The sequence below is a fragment of the Gasterosteus aculeatus genome, chromosome 12 (genome assembly GCF_964276395.1).
Source record: "Gasterosteus aculeatus chromosome 12, fGasAcu3.hap1.1, whole genome shotgun sequence".
NCBI classification, from domain to species: Eukaryota; Metazoa; Chordata; class Actinopteri; order Perciformes; family Gasterosteidae; genus Gasterosteus; species Gasterosteus aculeatus.
Window position 1 is genome coordinate 23,023,656 of NC_135700.1, and position 21,555 is coordinate 23,045,210.

General features: G+C 45.7%; 1 protein-coding gene across 3 annotated transcripts; it reads left to right on the top strand.

The window, feature by feature from the left end:
- Positions 1–478: 478 nt before the first annotated feature.
- On the top strand, positions 479–13,902 carry LOC120831250 (aggrecan core protein). Of its 3 annotated transcripts, XM_040196568.2 has the most exons (20): positions 479–601; positions 3,180–3,274; positions 3,418–3,509; positions 3,614–3,905; positions 3,994–4,168; positions 4,654–4,781; positions 4,852–5,145; positions 5,352–5,639; positions 6,007–6,181; positions 6,268–6,395; positions 6,643–6,939; positions 7,023–7,118; positions 7,215–9,185; positions 9,629–9,706; positions 10,493–10,606; positions 11,595–11,753; positions 11,836–11,918; positions 12,472–12,616; positions 12,745–12,927; positions 13,021–13,902. In XM_040196568.2, the coding sequence occupies exons 2-20, from the start codon at positions 3,187–3,189 to the stop codon at positions 13,065–13,067; spliced, it is 4,833 nt and encodes a 1,610-aa protein (XP_040052502.2). In that variant the 5' UTR covers positions 479–601; positions 3,180–3,186; the 3' UTR covers positions 13,068–13,902. The 3 variants fall into 3 exon arrangements, with proteins under 3 accessions (XP_040052502.2, XP_040052522.2, XP_040052532.2); XM_040196588.2 differs by lacking the exon at positions 10,493–10,606; XM_040196598.2 differs by lacking the exons at positions 10,493–10,606; positions 11,595–11,753; positions 11,836–11,918; ... (1 more) ...; positions 12,745–12,927; positions 13,021–13,902 and adding an exon at positions 9,971–10,113.
- The last annotated feature ends 7,653 nt before the right edge of the window (positions 13,903–21,555 follow it).

Below are 21,555 nucleotides of genomic sequence, written 5' to 3' on the forward strand. Positions count from 1 at the left end.
GCAGTACAATCTGTGTTTCATCCAGTTCAACGTCGGATGACTCAGAGAATATGATTACCTCATTTCTACAGCCACACACTTCTACTCCCATGTACCCCCCCCCCCTCCCCCCCCATGGGTAAAATGTGCCAAACAGCCACAGTTACGCTTCCTTCAATATAAAAGCAGAACGTTTTCCCAAATTGAAGATATTTAGCACAGATTACACACTGTGCTCATTGTGTTTGTGTTTTAAATACGCATCATTTTTCCAACATATATATTTCTTCTGAATGGCTGTTTTACATGTTTTAGATCGTGGAGAATGTAAGATAACGGAGTAAAAGCTTTGGGAAAACACTGGGCTACATGCTGTGAGAACTTCCTCCATCACGTGAACATCTGAAGCTTTTATTTTGAAACGGTAACTCGGGACCCTCCTGCTTCAGTGTGAGCAGCCATCCGGTCCTCGGTGTGACAGGCAGACCCCCTCCCAGTCTGCCAGTCTCCCAGTCTCCCTCCTCCCCAGCTGCCCAGCTGCTGCTCACTGGGACCTTTCAAAACCTCCCAAACCCGGAGCTCAGTGGACCACCGCAAGAGTTTGAAGGTACTTCTACCACAGGTGAGCGAAATACTTACTGTAATACAATTTGTTTTGGCATATTTTCTGTGGAAATGTGGCTCTGAAAAGGTGCTCGCCTGCTTTATTAAAACAGTACTTTTAACAAAAAAATGGCTCTTATGGGATAATTAATTTTTTTATGTAATTAAAAAAATAACCTGTTGAATGTGTGTGACCTTCAATCACCTCTACTTTTTATTTTCTTCTCATAAAGATGTTCCATATTTTAAACTTGAAAAAATGTATTTGCTTTTGTGTTTTTAACATTTATCAACCTGACAAGAAGTCACTGAGTTTTTGAGATACAAATATTTGAATAAAAATATTAATAGTTACCAATAATTAAAACCAGACAAACACGATATCAACGCATATTGTTTGGTACCACAAAGTATCAGAAAGTCCGAGTTAATTATGTAGTGAAGCAGATACAGACCTCAACGTTTTCTACATCGCGGGTTAATTTTAATTAGATTAAAAGGCAGCGTTACTTGTGTCTCAATCGTACGTGACTAAACTTAACCGGAGAAATGTTACTGGAAAGAAAAGCTGAGGGTTGAAGCCGACCCGGTGGGCCCCCTCCCAGGCTCCTGAATGTGGGCAGTGTTCAGGCGCAATGGAAAGGACGCTGTTTACTCAGCCCCCCCCCCCCCCACACACACACACACACGCCCCCCCCCCCCGTCCCGGTGTCGTCAGAGCTCCAACAACGTGGGCTTCAGGAGGACAAACCTGCTCTGATGGGTCTCTGTGGGAGTGGACCTCGACCGGAGGCTGAATGAGCTCAGTGTGATGAAAGTGTTGGTGAAGTGCAAAAGGCCCGCAGATCAGGCCTGCAGGGATACTCCCTGGGGGGGGACAGGGGGGGACGGGTGGGGGGGACGGGGGGACGGGGTCGAACACGTTTCACAGAAGGAATGCTGTGTTGAAAAACTGAAAGTCTGATGAATCCAGATTTGTTCCAGGTCGAGGCCACATTCAAAGTTGCGTTCTCTGTAGTGACCAGCAGGGGGCGACTCCTCGGGTCCCAGGTGATCGGAGGACGTCCTGTTACCTGTAGTCTAGCTATCTCATGTCCGGTGGTTATGTCCTCTCTCCTGGAGACAAAATGTCCTAATCACTTCAGGGAGAATTGCATTGAAGGAATTTAAGTAACGGACATCGACCGCCGACCCGAAGCCTCAACTTCGTCATTTCCGCTGTCGCCATCTTGTTTCTTATCTTGTAGATGTTTCGATTAAAGTTCATCAAGTGAAAACACGGGGAAAGGGTTAAAGTTGTAAGAAGAAAACCGACACGAGCATAAAGGGCTTCCCAGGAGTCCTCAGAAGTACAGACGTGTAAAGTGTCCTATTGTCAGGAGCTTTAACAGTCAGGCAGAACACGGGCTGTAAAATAGTAAAGTAAAAGCAAACAAAGACAAAAGTAACTGGAGTAATAAAATACATTTCAAACCTGGATTTCAACTTAAAAGTCCAGAATTGATAATTTCACTTACATATAAGATAATGTTTAATTCCTGGATTAATATTCTCTTCAGGTTGTTCACATGGCCGTAACAAACCATCATTTTGTTATTTTTCTGCTGAGGCTGAAATAAACCTTGTTTTTGAATAGCCCATGTTTTTGTCATTGAATTGATCTGAGCAAATCAACAAACTGCATTTGTGGAAAGTCTCTCGGTGCAGGCGGGGGGGCACAGGAAGTGTAACCGAGATGGAGTCACAAACATTTTCTCTTTTCGAGAACTGGAGCTCCTTGTGTTCCTGTGACAAAATAAGAGCGCTGGCTGTCGGAGAGACTTGTAATCACTCAGCCGGCACGTTGGCATCGTTGACATGTTTATTTGTCCCGTGCCGTTGCTGCGTTGCTTTATTTTAGGAAAACTTAAATCATGCCTGTTTGAGACTCCATAGGTGGAGTCATGGACTTGAAACAAGACGGAGAGAACTTGAATTTGAGCTCAACGAATGATTTCAGTCTTGTGGTTTAAAAGTGTTGACCCTCCCTCTGCAAGCCGAGAGAGGAAGAATGTTGTCAGAACCAGAAGCATATTCATAAAGACACTGGAGGCATTCAGACTGTTTCCAATGAATGGATGAAACCGCATAGAGGACTTCACTGTGTTTAGTTTGTCTTTGCAGCAAAAAGTCTGCATTCTCTGTAGTGACCAGCAGGGGGCGACTCCTCTGGTGCCTTAGAAGTCAATGTGAAAATGACTCCACTTCTCTCTTGATTTATTCCCTCAGTAAACATTGTAAACATGAGTTTATGGTCTCAAGCTCTAGTTTCAAGTCTTTAATATACAATATTTGGGTTTTATTACATTGACCGTGTCAATGAGCCATCATGTTTTGTGTCATGCTCTGCATTGGAACTATGTTAAATAGCATCGAATGCATCAAAGAAAATACATCTAATTCAAACCTTTGTTTATTGAAATTCAATTAAATGCATGTTTTTGATTTTACAAGTAAAATAAAATGCGTTAGATTGGGTAATGTTCTGTATTGTGATGCTGTTACAAAGAGTTTCTACTGAGTGGATTTTTGCTAATGTTCCTTTTTTTTCCTCTCAGGTAAAACATGTTGAGGAGGATTGTGTTGCTGTCAGCGTGTTTACACGCCATCTCAGCAGCATTTGATTACATCTACCAAGACCACTCGTTTATGGGTAAGAGAGCGTGCATTTGAGACGCATCTCACAATAATTTGACGGGCGAAACACAAAACACGAAACTCTTCCAAGCGTGTCATGGCCACAAGCAGCGGCCGCAAATGCATTCACCCAAAAACTCTGGCTGGTCTCCTCCACAGACCCGGAGGAGGTTCTGAGTGTGAGCATTCCTCTGGAGGAGCCACCGCGCTTGCTGCTGGGGGGCGCCGTGGTGCTGCCGTGTTACTTTGAGGTGAGTCATCATGAGCTGATCCATCATCACACAGTGTTGAAAGAAGACTCAACACTAGGGGTTGTGAAAACAAAAAGTTGACAATGTTGTTTCTTCCCGCGTAGGACCTCACTGTGCCGGACCCCGGAGCTCCCACCGCCGCTCCCCTCGCTCACCGCATCAAATGGAGCCTCGTCGCCAAAGACAAGGTCACGACCGTCCTGGTGGCCTCGGAGGGGCGGGTGCGCGTCGGCGAGAGCTACCTGGACAGAGTTCACCTGGTGGGCTACCCGGAAACCTCCACGGACGCCAGCATCCGGATATCCGAGCTGCGATCCAGCGACGCGGGGGTCTACCGCTGCGAGGTGCAGCATGGCATCGAGGATGGCCACGACGACGTCCACGTGCAGGTCCAAGGTGGGAAAAATCTCTTGAAGTCAGGGCGCTGTTGTTTCTCCCCGATTGATCGGCGGTAAAAAAACAAAAACCTTGTTTGACTCTGTAGGAATGGTGTTCCACTACCGCGCCATCATGGGCCGCTACACTTTGACCTTCGAAAAAGCGGAGGCGGCGTGCGCCCAGAACAGCGCCGTGGTGGCTTCCCCCGAACAGCTTCAAGCGGCCTACGACGATGGATTCCACCAGTGTGACGCCGGCTGGCTCTCCGACCGCACCGTCAGGTCAGTTTGTGATGGGCGGAAAAAACAAACACCTCAAATAGTGGTAATTGTAAAGTTTATTAGTTTAATACATTCTCTTAGTAAGTGCTGTGATAATTTGACACTGTTTTGAAGCTTGAGGAGACGCACACAGGTTATTTTAGTCTCTATTAGGGTGGACGGCAGGTATATGGAACTTGATGTTGATGATGAACTAAATGTTCTCAGCTGTGTAAAACAGTTTTCGATGCTGGTTCGAGGTTTTTCTTTTAGTATTTGAACGGCGTCTTCACAAACAGCAACTGACCTGAAGAAAAGCCAAAACTCATCCAACCTCTGGTAGATGGTTAGATAACAACTTGTTTTTGTTTGTAACTGAGAACCTCTTCTCCTTCTCATCAAACCACCACCAAACTGTAGATGGCCGTTTGCTTGAAATCAGTTGACAAAACGATATCCCACGTTTGGTATCAAAGACACCAAATCTGATTTCCATTTACCCGAAGGTACCCGATCCACGATCCTCGTGTGAACTGCTATGGTGACAAAGAGGAACTGCCCGGGGTCCGGACCTACGGAGTGAGGGACCTCAATGAGACTTATGACGTCTACTGCTATGCTGAGAAGATGACAGGTACCCTGACATCAACACGTTTTGGGATGATTTTGAGCTCATTAATGCAAACCTCTCTTATCTGCTCCAGGCACAGTTTTCTACACCGCCTCTGCGGAGAAGTTCAGCTACTCGGAGGCAGCGGTGGCCTGCTCCAATAAGGGAGCTCAGTTGGCCACTACTGGTCAGCTCTACCTGGCCTGGCAGGGGGGGATGGATGTCTGCAACGCCGGCTGGCTGGGGGACAGGAGCGTCCGCTACCCCATCAACGTCCGCCGGCCGCAGTGCGGAGGGGGTCTGCTGGGTGTGCGAACTGTTTACCTCCACACAAACCAAACAGGGTATCCAACCCAGGAGTCCCGCTACGATGCCTTCTGCTACACAGGTGGGCCATCATGTAGAAAAAATACCCCAACCTTGTGGTATCTTACAAGAGTGGTACAAGTGTAAATTAAAGTTCCTTCCAAGTCTGTTGTAAATACCATAACTTCGGTTTGAGAGTTGGATAACAAGAGAAGAACGCCCAGCATATGATCCAGCTGCATCAGAGGTCTGTAGATCTGTACATCCTCCCGCCTCAATCACCTCCAGAGTCCCTGGACGAGGAGGGTTCGGGCATCGTGGAAGAGGGAAGCGGTGTGCTGAGTGTTACCACGGTGACGCGGAGCCCAGAGGTGTTCTTCAGGCCGACGACCACAGAGAGCGAGGCGGTCGGAGAGGTGGAGACTCAGCGGCCGACCGATGTGGACTTCGCCTTCACAGAGAGTCCCACCGGGCCGCCGAACGTCACCGAGTTTGTCGTCGACGTGATTGAACGAGCCACCGCTCGACCCGATGTAGGGAGGGAGCTCGGCAGAGGCTCTGGGATGCCTCCAAAGGGTAAGTAATACTGAACAGCTGATGCATGTCATGATAACTGTATTATGTACAGTGTAGTGTTGCAGTGAGGGTTGGACTTCGGGAGCAGAAGGAGGTTAAGGGATGAAGGGATTCGGGTTGTAGGATGTAGAGCAAGGGAATGTGGTTAAGTGGAATGTCGGTTAGGGGATGAAGGGATTTAAGCTAAAGGGATGGAGAGGGTAGAGAGGGAAAGAGGAAGGAAGAAAAGAATGAGAATGAAAAAGGGGGAGTGAGTGGGTCAGTTGGGGTTTATTATTAGATATGTCCTTGGCATGGTACTTCTTCCCAAAAATGAGTTATACAACTCAATTAAGTGTGGCTAATAACAATATCCCTTCCTGTACAGGTGTAGTCTTTCATTATCGCTCAGGTTCCGGCCGATACACCTTCACCTTCCTCGAGGCCCAGCTGGCCTGCCACAGTGCCGGCGCCTCCATCGCCACGCCACAGCAGCTGCAGGCCGCATACGAGGCGGGATATCACCAGTGCAATGCAGGATGGTTACTGGACCAGACTGTGAGGTACATCTGAGATTAGTTTTATAAAAGCACGGCAGAGAGATTCAAGTCCCGAACACGGAACGTCATCCCGGTGACTTCTTTTCCAGGTACCCCATTGTTTTACCACAGGAGAAGTGTGCTGGAGATCTGGGGGATCAACCAGGAGTTCGGTCGTATGGTTTGAGGCCAGCAGAAGAGAGATATGATGTGTACTGCTACGTTGATGAGCTCAAAGGTAAGAAAAACAAATTGGAAAATTTTTATTTTGAAGGTTGTTTTTAAAAGTAAGTAAATTGTGATCCTTTTAGAGTCAAGACCATTAAGCCCAATGAACTTTAGGGTGGGCTTACTATGATTGACAGGTCTCTGCTACTGCCAGACCTACGTCACTCCTCCGCATTCCAAATATAGTAACTTCCTCTTATCAACAACATGGCAGCATAACGTCATTGTTATTTTTTACACGGTCCATTCCATTCCAGGTGAGGTTTTTCATGTGAGCTCCGCCGAGGGTTTCACCTACGAACAGGCCGCTTTGAGTTGCCAGGAGCACGACGCCGTGCTGGCCTCCACTGGAGAGCTCCACGCGGCTTGGAAGATTTTGAGTTTCGACAAGTGCCGCGCCGGCTGGCTGGCGGATCGCAGCGTCCGCTATCCCGTCAACAACCCCGGCGCCGACTGCGTAGCAGGGAGGTCAGGCGTGTACACCGTGTACGCTCGCCCCAACCAGACGGACTTCCCACAACTTGATGCCAGATTTGATGCGTTCTGCTTCAGAGGTACGCACTTGGTTGTTATTTACTGATTTGTATAAAAGAACATCAGTCATTCAGCATTTTCTCTCATTGTTTAATTCTTGCAGCGGATTTACTACTTGCAAATGAAACTGGGCAGAATGTCACAAATATCCAGGAGGCCCTCGTTAACCTCACTTCCATCGCTGATTTGATAAGGACTGGTAAGCCATATTTAATTATGAGCCAAATACTTTATTAACAAATGTCCATCCCATTCCCAAAGTGCCTCACTTTTGTTCTTGTATATGTTTCTTTAGTGGTTCCTTCCATCGTCTCTCCTGTTCCTGTGGAGACGTCGGGCTCTGGCTCCGGCTCAGCAGACTTTGGCTCAGGATCTGTGATTGATGGTCCCTCTGGAGGTTCTTCAGATGACCTGTCCGGCTCTGGAGACATGACTGGATCTGGAGACAGGTTGAGCTCTGGAGATCTACCTGGATCTGGAGACATATCTGGATCTGGAGGCGTGTCTGGATCTGGAGACTTGTCTGGATCTGGAGACACAGTCATCTCTGGAGATCTATCTGGATCTGGAGAATTTTCTGGAGATCTATCTGGATCTGGAGAATTATCTGGATCTGGAGGCTTGTTTGGATCTGGAGGCCTGTCTGGATCTGGAGACACAGTCATCTCTGGAGATCTATCTGGATCTGGAGAATTATCTGGATCTGGAGACTTGTTTGGATCTGGAGGCCTGTCTGGATCTGGAGAATTATCTGGATCTGGAGACTTGTTTGGATCTGGAGGCCTGTCTGGATCTGGAGAATTAACTGGATCTGGAGGCCTGTCTGGATCTGGAGAATTATCTGGATCTGGTGACTTATTTGGATCTGGAGGCCTGTCTGGATCTGGAGAATTATCTGGATCTGGAGACTCGGCTGGCAGTGCCAGTGCTGACCTGCACAGTGGAGAATTAGGTATCAGCAGCACAGATTCTTCTGGATCAGCTCAAAGTGGAGATGGATCCGGCATCACTGTTGTATTTTCGGGCATCGTCAGCTCCTTCTCTGGAGAGGGCTTGGCTTCAGGTGGACTCCATGAAGCTGGAGAGGGGAGCACGGGAATCTTCATCTTCCATTCATCTCAGGTCGGCTCTGGAGAGCTCAGTGGTAGCGGGGACTTGTCCGGTTCTGGATCCGGCTCCGGTCTGGGCTCCGTTCTGGGCTCCGACCTAAGCGGCTCATCCGCAGATGGTTCTGGAGAAAGTGGACAGTTCTCTGGTTTCATCACCAACCAGGACTTTTCTGGGTCAAGTGGGACCTCATCAGGATTCTCCTCTGGCAGCGCTAGCGGACACTCGGGAGAGATTTCTGGAAGCGGGGACGCACAGATCTTACTGCTCGATCATGAACTGATCGATGCCTCCACTCGTGTTACCCACAAGGAGCATGAGCTTGGCGGAGGCCCTCTGGCGTTTAGTGGCTCCGGAGACATTTCAGGATCTGGGATTCTCAGCGGCTCTGGAAGTGGCTCCGGGTTCTTCTCGGGTGTGACCCTTGTTGGGTCGGGGTTCACTGACCTTACAGTATCATCCTTTGGAGAGCAGGAGGCCTCCGGGTTTCTACTCTACACCTCTGGACATGGAAGTGGTGGACATTTGTCTGGATTTGGACGCTCAAGTTTCCTCTCCGGGTCTGGATCAGCAATGTCTCAGTCGGAATTGTCTGGATCGGAAATGTCTGGATTGGAAATGTCTGGATCAGGACTATCTGAATCAGGAATGTTTGGATCAGGAATGTCTGGATCAGGACCATCTGGATCAGGACTATCTGAATCAGGAATGTCTGATTCTGAGTCCTCAAGTAGAGAAGAAGGAAGTGTTACATTCGTTACTGGGGATATTCTGACGGAGGCATCTGGAGACACCACACTGTCCATGGAGCTCGGACGGGGGTCCTTAGAGTACAGCGGAGAAGGAAGCAGTAGCAGCAGAAGCTTCCACTCTGGCAGCGGAGACACACACCGGTTCACAACCAGTGGCTCGGCAGATTCCTCTGGAGATGCGCCACACGTGGTGCTGCCCTCTCCACCCAGTGATTGGGCAGCAACAGAAAGCACCACGCCGCCAGAGGAGGCCCTTAGTGGGGGGGAACTGACGCAGACCCCTGGTGACATCCATGGGACTCCCTCCCCTGTGCTCGCCCCGGCAGGACTGGCTGCTCCTCCCACTGCGAGTACACCAGCCTCGGTTCAGACACCAGGCGCTGCTGAAGGAACGGATTCGGTGGAAGGTAGGTCAACCTATTCTGGATTCTCTCCGTCATTAGCCGGCAGCAACCTGCGGTTCTGCCCAGTAAAACCCGCCATACTTGGGCAAACTTAAATCTCTGCAATACCTCCTCCTTTACCTACAGAAACTTGAATGAGGTGCCAGGAGATCCCCCAAATAATGCGAAAGAATGGCTACAAATAACTTATCTGAATATTTGAATCCAGAGGGTTAACAGGGAGACATAAAACCACATTATATTATCTTATTTTTGTAAGGACTTTGCAGTGGCTGTTCTGGCCTACGTGTAATTATGATACTGTAATTTGTGATAATGGAAACCTCGGAGGCCTTTGTCCTTATATACATATAGAAAGTCTCAACAGTACTCCGGTTCAGATTGACTCGTCTGTCTCTTGAAAGAAGTATCTGTGTCTTTGAATCATTTCCCCCTGTTTTTTGCAGGTGGTTTGAACCCGTGCAACCCGAACCCCTGCGGTGCTGCTTTATGCACAGTGGAGGAAGGTGTCGCTTTGTGCCCTGGTAAGACTCCAAATGAATACATTTATTTTCTTTCCCTGAAAACCAGCGAATTCAATATTGTGTTATGATGTTTTGGTTTTGTCGTTGAGCACTTTGCATGTTTTGTAAGGTTGGTCTGCATTCTGTTTATTAATCAGCTTGTCAGTTTCAGATATTTATTTAACTGTTTGTGATTGCATATCATAAATCTGTATTTCTAGACTTACCAAACATCTGTTTTCTCTCCCCGCTCTTCTTTGTGTCTCATCATTTCATTGCGTTCAGTGTTCCCTTGATGTCCATGTGTTCGTTTTGTCCATCTGTCGGCGGGTCTCTGAATGTTTGGAGGCTCGTCAAATACGCATCAGCTCTGCTCGGAGGTTGCGCAGCTTCTGTGTCACACGTCTCCTCACAATTGTCTTCCAGCCTACGTGTTGTTTTTGGTTTGCTGTGCCGGTGCGTCGCCTCCGCTCTGCTGTGTGCATGCTTAACCCCGCGGCCACATATGTGCTTCCTGGCACCATATGGGTGCCTTCATCCTGCTGGATAATACTACTGCTCCCCTGCTGCAACCAAGGATTCAAATATATATTCTCACTGCAGACATTATCATTATTAGTTGTTCTCTGGTGTAGAATTGTATATTTCTGCGGAAGTAATACGCTTCATCAAAAGTGTGCAGTAAGACTTCATTTCCATCAGAGGTTGCAGCAGCTACAGTATTGTTCACTAACCTGTCAGTCCCGAGGTGTGATAGTCCCTCTATCACAGCTTTGCCGTAGTGTCACCTGCCCCCCTTTCTTGCAGAGGTAGACGTGTGCCATCCCAACCCTTGTGCCAATGGAGCCACCTGTGTGGAGGGCGCAGACTCTTACAAATGCTTATGCCTGCCCAGCTACGGAGGGGAGCGATGTGAGATCGGTATGAGATCAGCTTCAGCTAATCAATACTAACAGCAGCCTCTCAAAAACAACCGAGGAGAGCGAGAGCGATGGAGATGCTAAATATCACCAGCTGGTAGCATCGGTTCCCGGCGGCCCGAAGAAGCTCATGATCAGGTTGTTTGTGGGTGGAGCATCTTATGATGAGACACAGTCATGAGGTTGGCTGTACAAAGGGTCCATGTGGGTCCAGTAAAAGCGACTAAAGGGCCGGTTCACCGTCAATCACTAAAAACGTGTATTTTACCGGCCGAGTGTGTTTGAGATATTTTGAAATATAACCAACTTCTGGCTGTTAAACTCAGCCACAAAATAATGAGGTTACTAAAATTACACTTTACACAAGAACTCAAGTAACACTGGGTGAGTAAGTGATCCAGTAATGGTCCTTTCTGGGGGACGGGGTGTTTGTCCTTTAAGGTTTCTTGTGACAGAAGGTTGGTGAGTGTGAAAATATCTTTTTACGTAATCTGGGTGAACTGACCGTTTAAAATAAATAGTCATCAAGGTGGAGTAACAAAATGAATGAAGCCTTTGAATGTTACAGTAAAAGCACAAAAAAAGGGGGGGGGGGGTAAATTGGCAATAACATTACTGCTGGGCTGGGCTCTCCCCGCTCAAGTGAAGCATTGTGCGCAGTTTTCCATTCTGCAAGGGGACGTTTGTTTTGCGCGTCAGAGGGCATTGCAAGCAGACAACATACGCTCCTTCACCAAGACAGGCTGTGAATATTTAACTCAAACAGAAACACGACGTGGGTCGTGAGCAGCATCACACACAGAATGATGAGAATGCAGATCGGCTTCTCATCATCAGATGTTGTGCTTTAGCTTTCCAACCCGGTCGTGGTTGCCTGAGTGTCTTGAGGCCCTTAAAAAAATATGCAAAAGATATATACTCAACAATTTAAGCGAGAGGGTGCGATCAGCGCTGGCTGGCCGTTGACTCTCTGGTGTTTGCCGCTGCAGATGAGCAGCGGTGTGAAGACGGCTGGACCAAGTTCCAGGGGAACTGCTACCTGCACTTCTCCGACCGGGAGGTGTGGCTGGACGCCGAGCAGCGCTGCCGGGACCTCGGCGGCCACCTGGTCAGCATCATCACGCCAGAGGAGCAAGACTTCGTCAACTGTGAGTGCACGAGAGGTGTGTTTGTCGTCACGGAGAAAAAACCAAAGCCTCAATACCTTTTTTCTGTTCTTCTTTTCAATAGCAAACGCACAGGACTACCAGTGGATCGGGTTGAACGACAAGACCGTAGATAATGACTTCCGCTGGACGGACGGGACTCCACTGGTGAGTGAGGGCTTTGTTCTGCTTGTGTGCTGCTCCTTGTACAGGAAGAGGAAAGTATAGTTTAGTATATCTTATTATAGAAGGGTTAGTGTGGTTGTTCCCGGCTGCAGGTGGTTTGTTCTCTCCTGCAAGGTTTTATTTTGATACTTCAAAACAAGCACAAAGACACATTGTTTATTGATTTTGAAATTGTCTGTGCGTGTCTCACTTTCGATGTCTGAGCGGGTGAAATACAAAAACAGAACATTGCTCCATAAACAACACCTCAGCTGCACTGCGCAACACAAGCGGGTTTATGCAGAAGGTACAAAAAAACAGGTGCAAGCAGAAACATTAATGGACTTTCCGGCTGGGAGCTCGTGTGAGGACGGCGTTGTGTTTAAAACAACACGCCGGGTACCAGAGAGACGACGCACTGGACCTCCGGGCCAAAACACGGAAGACCGGTTTGGAAGCGGTGGAGAAATGAGCCGTTGTGGTTGTTTGGTTTCCACATTTACTTTGTAGTTAAACACGTTTACCGATAAACCATGAACCGATTCTTCCGCTTCAGCAATTCGAGAACTGGAGGCCGAACCAGCCGGATAATTACTTCGACTCTGGAGAGGACTGCGTGGTGATGATCTGGCACGAGAGCGGCCAGTGGAACGACGTGCCCTGCAACTACCACCTGCCCTTCACCTGCAAGAAAGGCCCAGGTACGTGGACGACCCCGGGGTCAATGAGCCTCTGAATGCCGTTTGCTGATGAATAAGAGCCCCTGAAGGAGATTTGTGAGAGCAAACCCATCTCAAAGAGAAGTTTGGTCACGTGACTCCGTCCTCAGTGTCCTGCGGCGCCCCGCCGGAGGTGGAGAACGCCCGCATGTTTGGCAACAGGAGGGAGGAGTACCCCGTCAACTCCATCATCCGGTACCAGTGCGGCCCCGGGTTCACGCAGCGCCGCCCCCCCACGGTGCGCTGCAAGGCCGACGGCCGGTGGGAGGAGCCCCGAGTGCAGTGTACTGACGGTGAGGCCTCCGAGACGGGCGAGGATGCGTGTCGTCGTCTTCTTCTTCTTCTCTGAACTCACCGGTGTTTCTTTGTGTCTCCCGGCGTCGCAGTGAAAGCCAGACAGAGAAGACAGAGGAGGAGCAGCGAGCTTCCCTGAAAGAAAGAAAGAAGAGGAACAAATTATTTAAGAACATTTGCAGTGACCAGAATCGTTGGAGCGCGACTTCCTGTTTCCATCCCCCGTCCCTCATAATATATTTGAATCACATATGATACTTGTGTATTTGCATCGTGTGGAACTGTAGCGTCATTTTTGTTTTGTAGAGGTTTTATTTCTGGGCAGAAGAAGAACACCGCCATGTGAGTGTGTGTCTGTGTGTGTGTGTGTGTGTGTGTGTGTGTGTGTGTGTGTGTATGTGTGTGTATGTGTGTGTGTGTGTGTTGTCTCCGCTTCCTGCATCCTTGAGGTCAGACGTGTCTTTGTGAAGACGCCTTCGTTCCTCTGATAACGCATCATGGAACAACATCCCCCACAATCATCGCAAGAAGAAGCGGGACGCTCCGAGGTTTCAGGATTATTGGTACCTGGATTATTTCAGTCCTGTGAAGTGGGTTCAACGGAGACACATTTTGGTTAAAGTAGCCTGACTGCAGCAGACCAGTGGAAGCAGGAACAGCAAGTAGATTATCTTTACATTAGTAACAGCGATTGGAAATGATTACTTGTTTCAAACAGAGACTTTATGTCCTTTTATTTATTGATTTCACGGACAGAGACTCATATCTAGTCTGCAGAGGACAAAGTGCTCCCCCCCCCCCACCGCTCTGTCGCCTCCCCCCCGGACGATGCTGCGCCGTGCACAGTGTGTCTGTCAGTACGGCTGCCTACATGTGTGCTCTTGTTTTGTGTTATTATTTCTGTATTTTGGGGGCTGTGCCCGCTTCATCATATTCTATCTCACTGGCTGCATAATAAACCAAAGACACTCAGACACTCAGACACATGGAGACACATGGAGACACATGGAGACACACGTGTCCGCTGAGCACAACTCATGGTGACTTTGTGAATTCAAAGAAAAACACTGATTACTTAGTTGGGGTTAAGCGAAAAACAACAGACACATGAGAGGTCACACAACACAAAATAGATGTCAACATTTCTGCAACAAGGGGAGCGTTCCGTATTTAATTGCACATCACAAGCTCTGATTGTTGCGTTAAATGTGAGTCCACTAAAAAAAAAGGTTCCTAATTGACAAATAAAAGTCAGGACCGGTGCGCATAAACGAGAAAGCGGTCGATTGCATTTAGTGAAAAGTGTCATTTTGGGAACGACGCAGTGTTCAGGAATGAATTCAGGAAACTGATACAAAAACGATAAATATGTGAAATAAGGAAAAAACATCCTCACGCGGGTGTTTGTACATCGAACCGGACAAATTAAAACTCTTTCATTGAAACCTTTATGACTCCGTTCCTTCAGCAGGGGGGGGGGCGCGGGACGGGGCCTTCGCAGGGTGTGAAACCCCTCGTAACTGACGGACTGCAGCCTTCACCACCCAGGCTGTCCCAGGTACGGACAACGATCCAGTCTTTCACCCCCTCGGCGGGCCAAACAGGACGCCGACTCATCGGAATAAGATGAATTGCCGGTTATTTTTGTATTTGCCCTACCGGGGTTGGGTTGGGTTGCGCGTGGCGTCAGAGTTCCCTCGTGACTGAATGGGCTTCTTTTAAGGATCCTCTGCGCCTCCACCCCTCAGACACACACCGGTCCACCTCTGTGCCCCCGCGGCCTCCGGATGAATCGGCCCTCTTTCTCTCCGCTCGCGCCGTGTTTCGCGTTCCTTAAATTGGTGGAAAACAGGGAAGTGTTTGTACCCTGAGACGTGCCGCTAAGTGCTTCCTGCTGGGAGAACGTCACATTAGGGCCAATTAGAAACACTAACGTTGTTGTGCCAGAGGCCTCTGGATCTGAGCACGCACCCTAAAAATACACCTCAGGAAAAGGGAAGTCACACAATAACTACGGACAGCTCTGTATCATTTATACCACGTGGATTTCTGATTTAAAAAGAACGTCTCTATTTAAAAGGTATGGAACCACATTGTGGGGAATGCACTTAAGAGGTGATGGGTTAATAACACACATCCATGCACTGAACCCGAAGAGGGAGGCTGAGCACAACGACTTGAAACAGGAGGAATGACCTGGACCATGTTGCTCTCATAGGCAATTATTTGGATCACGGTAAAAGTATTTCCATCTCAGGCCTGCAGTGCAAAGAGCACTATGATTTGTAAGGCTCACCGCATTGTTTGATCTGTGTTTAGTGATGTTTTTTAGCCATCAGTACGTGATGTGAACTCTTCTGCAGGCACAACAAGGCTGCATAATGAACATCCCAACTAGCAAATTCTGATAACATATGTTGAGCTTTGCATCCTGACTGCACCTGAAGCCAAGAAGGAAGGAAATAAAGAGCTGCAGCTGTAATTAAACAAAGAGAAAAAAACAGGCAAACATTCGTGGACCGACTGAATGCGAAAGGATTTTAAAATATGTACTTGCTAGGAAAGTTGTAGACTGTTTTATTGGCTTTTAATATGATTTTTCTACGTGTTGGTTTTATATATGTGTTTATGTGCTAAATGTGCTGGCTTTACTGTAAAGTGTCTTTGAGTAGCCTACCATGTAAAGCACTATATAAATACAATATAGTATTATTATTTATCCTACTTTGCCTTAAAAGTGAGCAGAGGGAATTCATCTTCCTGTGGAAATTTACCTTAAAGACTCATTTCAAACCCTTATTCACAATGCGAGAATGTTTTACAACCATATGCACAAATCTCTATAAACGGTGTCTAATTCTAAATATGTTTCTACAATTAAGGTTCATACAGAACAAACAAGACTGGAACAGGTCAAGATAAAATATAAAAACATTTGCCCAGTTGATAAGTGCTCAGTTTGCAAATGGTGTAGAAATAACTTATAAGAACATTTGATCTAAACTGATTTAAGCAGTTAAGAGGGCTCATTTGTCCGGCGGGGGGCACCAGCACCAGGCTTCACCCCGGCTGAGGAAAAGGCAGGCCTGTGATGGAAGGGATCCAGGGTGGGACAGCTACTGACTGTGCTCCACCTGCAGAACCTGCCCTCTTCATACGTGCTACATTCTCCAGTACATTGTCGGGATCTCCGATCCCCCCGAGTTGGTTGGTTGAGAAGGATCACAACACGTTGATCAATTAAAGTAAAAAAGTTAACATTTATTTAGAAGAGAAAAAGATGACATGAGCAACTCGCCGCAGATATATCTGCCTCTAACTATTGCTTGCAAGCAGGAGGTCGAACACACAAGCACGTATTTCAGCGTTCGGTGTAAAGTCTCCGAGCGGTAAAAACGCTGAGTTTTTATACACATGTGAAGACCATCCTCAGTGCCAGGTACGAGAAGCAAATAGGATATGAACCAAGGCCACGAACAGAAGTCCCTTGTATCGAAGCGTCTATGAGATCGAGATCGAGATCGAGGCCTTCTCAGGACACAGCTGCAAACCAACATTTTGTATCATGCTGCTCTTTGCACGTCAGGGTCAAATACGGAGACTTGAGACACGGGTTTAGCACAAGACAATGTTATAACATATTTTACCATTACATGCATCTCACAACATCAAACACAATCACCCATTTACACGGAATATGTGGACTGTCTTGTGGAAATCTTCTTTGATGTGACACATTCATCTGAGGCCCGGGAAGGTAATAAAGATGTGTGCCAAGGACTTCAGTGCCAAACACACACTTCTTACAGCACGGCAAATAGTGCCTTTATTTACAGGTTCGGCATATAAAGACACGCCGCTTGCAAAAAAGCGCCGTGCCATACGGAGCATGTGTGGGATGGTGAGATGGCTTCACGCTGGTCTGATCCGTCCAAAACATCCTCTCATGTCTGAAAGCACGTCTCAATATCAGTGCTTCTTCATCCAAAACGTGGTTCAGAAATGGGCATCACGGTGCGGGAAGACACACAGGTGAATGGGACTTTATATATCGGCCTCATCACGTTTATAATATTTCACTCCTCAGTGTCTTTAAAAGAAAAACAAAATTGTGATTAGAGTAAGATGAATTAGTGATTTTTTTTAAATACATAGACCGCTCTAATATATATAAATATCCTTAATTATATATATATATATATATATTATATATATATATAATGTGTATATATAAAACCACACAAAGTGAGTTTTGTTGTATTTTGCATTCCGTTGTCATGGAGTCCACAAGCAAACATGGCATCATACTTAGTATTTCTAAAATTATATAACTTAATATCATATACAGTGTTTTCCCTACCATTATATCCCCCGGCGCGCCCCAACACCCACGCCCCCCTCCGGTACGTCCGCCCCCCCAAAGTTGGAAACCTAGGGGAAACACTGATATGACATAATATAGTAGAACTAATATAGGAGACATGGCTTTATACTTTATTTTTCCAATACCACAGAACATAATATTGTAGAACGAATATCATAAAATAGCATCGTAGTCCATATTTCTAATATAATTTAACTTAATATCGTAGAACTAAAATAGCATCGTATTCCATACATCTAATATAATTTAACTGAATACCGTAGAACTAAAATAAAATAGCATCGTATTCCATATTTTTTATATAATTTAACTTAATACCATAGAACTAAAACAAAATAGCATCGCATTCCATATTTCTAATACCATTTAACATAATAAAGAACTAATATCATAAATATAGCATTATATTTTAATATATAACATAATATCTTATTGAAATATCATAAATATAATTTAACAGATGCTATTTTTTACCACTAGCCATGCCTTTAATACAAAGTATAGAGGGGGGCATGTGTGTCTACCTTGCATAATGTATAACTAGTTTCCAATGACGACCGAATGAAACTGTTGGACTACCTTCACAAGTTGTTACTATTGATTTGTCAAACCAGCTGTGTGAGGTTATCCGAACATTGGCCAAATGACCGGGTTCAGGGTATGTGCGCAGATACAGAAATCCCCTCATCTTCATTTGCAGCCTTGCATTTCGCCAAAGAAAGAAATGGATGAGATGAAAAAGATTCCTCATTCCTCAGGCGCTGTGCTCCGCTACTTTCCAGTCAATGAAGTTGGAAAAAAACACTTACTGGAGCACTGGGAATAAAATATACCCATTTTCATGATTACAGATTGAATGAGGAGTTGGGTCCTCAAATGCCAAAAAGTTATATTTGATTTATTTCATTTTAAAAAGTTTTATTTTATTTTAAAAAGTTATGTTTTATTCTTTTATTTTATTTTAAAGTTATGTTTCATTTTTTTAATTTTATTTTAAAAAGTTATATTTTATTTTATTTTAAAGTTATATTTTTTTATTTTATTTTAAAAAGTTATATTTTATTTTAAAAAGTTATATTTAATTTTTTTATTTTTTATTTTGAAAATCGCCCCCCCCATTTTCCCCCATTAAAAAACAAAAAACAAAACACAAATCGAATTGGGTTCAACTGTGGGTTTTTCCTCCATCTATGGGTTTCCCACATTAAAAAAAAATGAGTGGCTCAGTGATCCTGTGATCTGTGTTGTCTGTGGCACAAGCACCTTGTGCGATGGACAGCAGGTCTCAGGGGAGAGTCCAGAATAAGAGCGATTCAAAAACCCTAATTTTAATCAAACAATAATACAATGGCTTTGCAGCCTAATATCTATATAGTGATAAAAAAAAACATCAGCCACAAGACAGCCTAAAAGGTTCTTAAATGACTTTACTTACTTTACTTAATTACTTAAGCTATCAACTATTCTTTATTAAATCGGTTGTACCAAATTAAAAAAGGATGCCCTTGATACATGCCCCTTAAATCAGATGTCGGCCAGAGGTCAGGCGGATGGTCTGCGTATCACACCCCCCCTCCGGTGCCTCGACGGCCTTCTTCATACGTATACTTACTTATATTTATGTGTATCAGTGGCGGCTGGTGGGTTTTCTTTTTGCCAGCCAATCAGTTTCAGTAAACATCCCCATATGATTCAACGCAAAAAAGGGTATCAAATACACATCATTACTTTTCAGTTAAATAAACAGTTTAACATAATAAGGACATCTTATCTTATTCAATAATTGTCAGTACATCAATGAATATATAAATATAACTTATCATAACTTATTATCTTATCAACTACCATGACTACTATAAATATCAAATATAAATATATTATATTATAGTATAAATATATTTTTATAAAATTAGAACATGTGTATATATACGTATATATTTAGATGTACCTATGAACCTAGTTTGTTGAGGAAAGACCAACTCAAAAGCCCCACAAAACTTCACACAATGAACTATTTTGGTTAAAATGTGCCCGTTTTCATCCACGTCCTGGTTGTGTGTCCTCACCGCGGTCCTGTGTGCGTCGCAGCTGGGCAGCGATGTTAACTTTAGCGCGGTGACGTCATGCGGACCGGCGGTTAGCACGTAGCTAACTAGCTAGCTAAACCTCCCGGCGTAGAAGCCTCGGCTTCCCTTTCACACCGGTCCGTTGTCTGGTCGTGAGGTCCGGCTGGTCCCGGTCCACCTCTTTCACCTCGAGTTTCTCCGCGAAAGTTGTTCCGTCAAACGGCTCTTTGAGGAGAGAACGTACCGAGTCCGGGTCCGGTCCTGTCGGAGGGACACTGCTCGCCGTTGTCATGGTGCTAAATGGGCGCGTCGCGAGACTCAGCGTAGGGCGGGAAAGTGCTGGCCCCAAATCTCAAAGTATTTTAGGCAGAGGTGTCAAGTAAAGTAGAAACTTTACTGGAGTATTTATTTTTACTTTTTACTTCTACTTACATTTTAAAAACAGTCTCGTTACTTCCGGCTTCTCCAGATAAACGGCGCTATGCGGACAGAGTGAACGTGATTGTGGTTGGATGAGAAGTATAAACATTGAGCATCCAGACACACGATTGGTTTTCTCCGCGATGCGCCGGCAGATCGGAGCGACACCGGGTGGGAAAAGTGGTCGGTGGAAAGTTGGTATTTAGCGACACGGACCCTCCTCCTCTTCCTCCTCCTCTTCCTCACGCAGATTCCATTAGATGAGTTTCATGACCGTGGGTTTGTCTTAAATGTTTGATTGGGAGTCTGGCACACGGCGACTTGCAAGCAGCGTATTAAATAAAGTGACGTGTGTCTTAATGCGGCTTTGGAAAGGAACACAAAGGGATTCTGTATTCGCTCATAAAGCCTGAACACGTTATGGTTATTTGGCCAATGTTTTGATAACCGACCGCTGCCAGTTCAATGTTTCCCATCATTATAAACAGGTGTTTTTGACGTAAAAATGTATACGAAAATATTGAACATACAAATTCGTAGTGATACATAAGAAATAGATACGGACTGCAACTGATGACGTCACCCTGTTCAAAGTGAACGGGGAGCTGCGCCCCGTAAACACACTTTGTGAAGTCTAACAATGTAAAATAAACGTGTTATGATTGCGTTTTAACGAGAAATGAATGTTAACTTGTAAGAATACAATACTAACCCTAACCCCCTCAAAAAATCCAACATGGCGGGGAGACGTTCACTCAGGAATCCGACATGGTCCGCCATGTTGTTCACTCAAGGGGCGTGGTTAACCACCGCCAGTTCCCATGTATTGTTACCAATTTGTATGTTCAAGATTTTCGTACACATTTTTACGAACAGGTTTTGGAGATCACGTTGGGGGGAGACACTGCAGTCTACCTAATCGATGCGAACAACGTGTGTGTGTGTGTGACTCGTGTCACTGGAAAATGGGTTGTGGTTTTATCTGTTTAAGTCAGATACACGTGTTGTTTTGTCGTGTCTCTGAATGTCGCCATTTTTCCACCATCCCAACGGCAGGTTACGCGATCTGCAGACGCCTTCTGATCACATTGTAACGGACTGACGTGTTGCGTGAGCGAGGTTACGCGTTAAGAGTTTGTCCTTAATGGAATTTCTTACATTACTTTTATACTTTAAGTAGTTTTGAAACCAGTACTTTTATACTTTTACTTAAGTAAAAAGCTTGAGTTGGTACTTAAACTTCTACAGGAGTCTTTTTAAACCCTAGTATCTGTACTTCTATTGAGTAATGAATGTGAATCCGTTGTTAGCGCTGTTAGCTTCTAGCTGCCATGTTCTAACGCAGGCAACTTGTGTGTATTCTGTCCTCGTTTAAGTTACATTCACATTGTTCAGTTGACGTTTTCCGTAGAGACAGACACGTCACGCACGTTTAAAGCACACATGCTCTTCACTAACGGTATGCTACACGTTACACTACTACCTGTTCATTGAAGCCAACAATAGGAGATGTATTTTAGCCAAAGACGTCTTTTGAAAGCTACATGTCCACATATCTAATGGAAATGATCAAAGCTATCAGGAAGATATTTGCCGGGTATCAGAAGGTCAGCGAGGTGTAAGAGGAGGTCTGTATTTATTTACACCTTGAAACCTGAAGAGCATCCAGAAATCCCCGCTGGACTCCTCCCAGAATGCATCGGGGGCCACCGATACAGAACGACCCGTCGGGCTAAAACAGATGCAGATATTCTAGT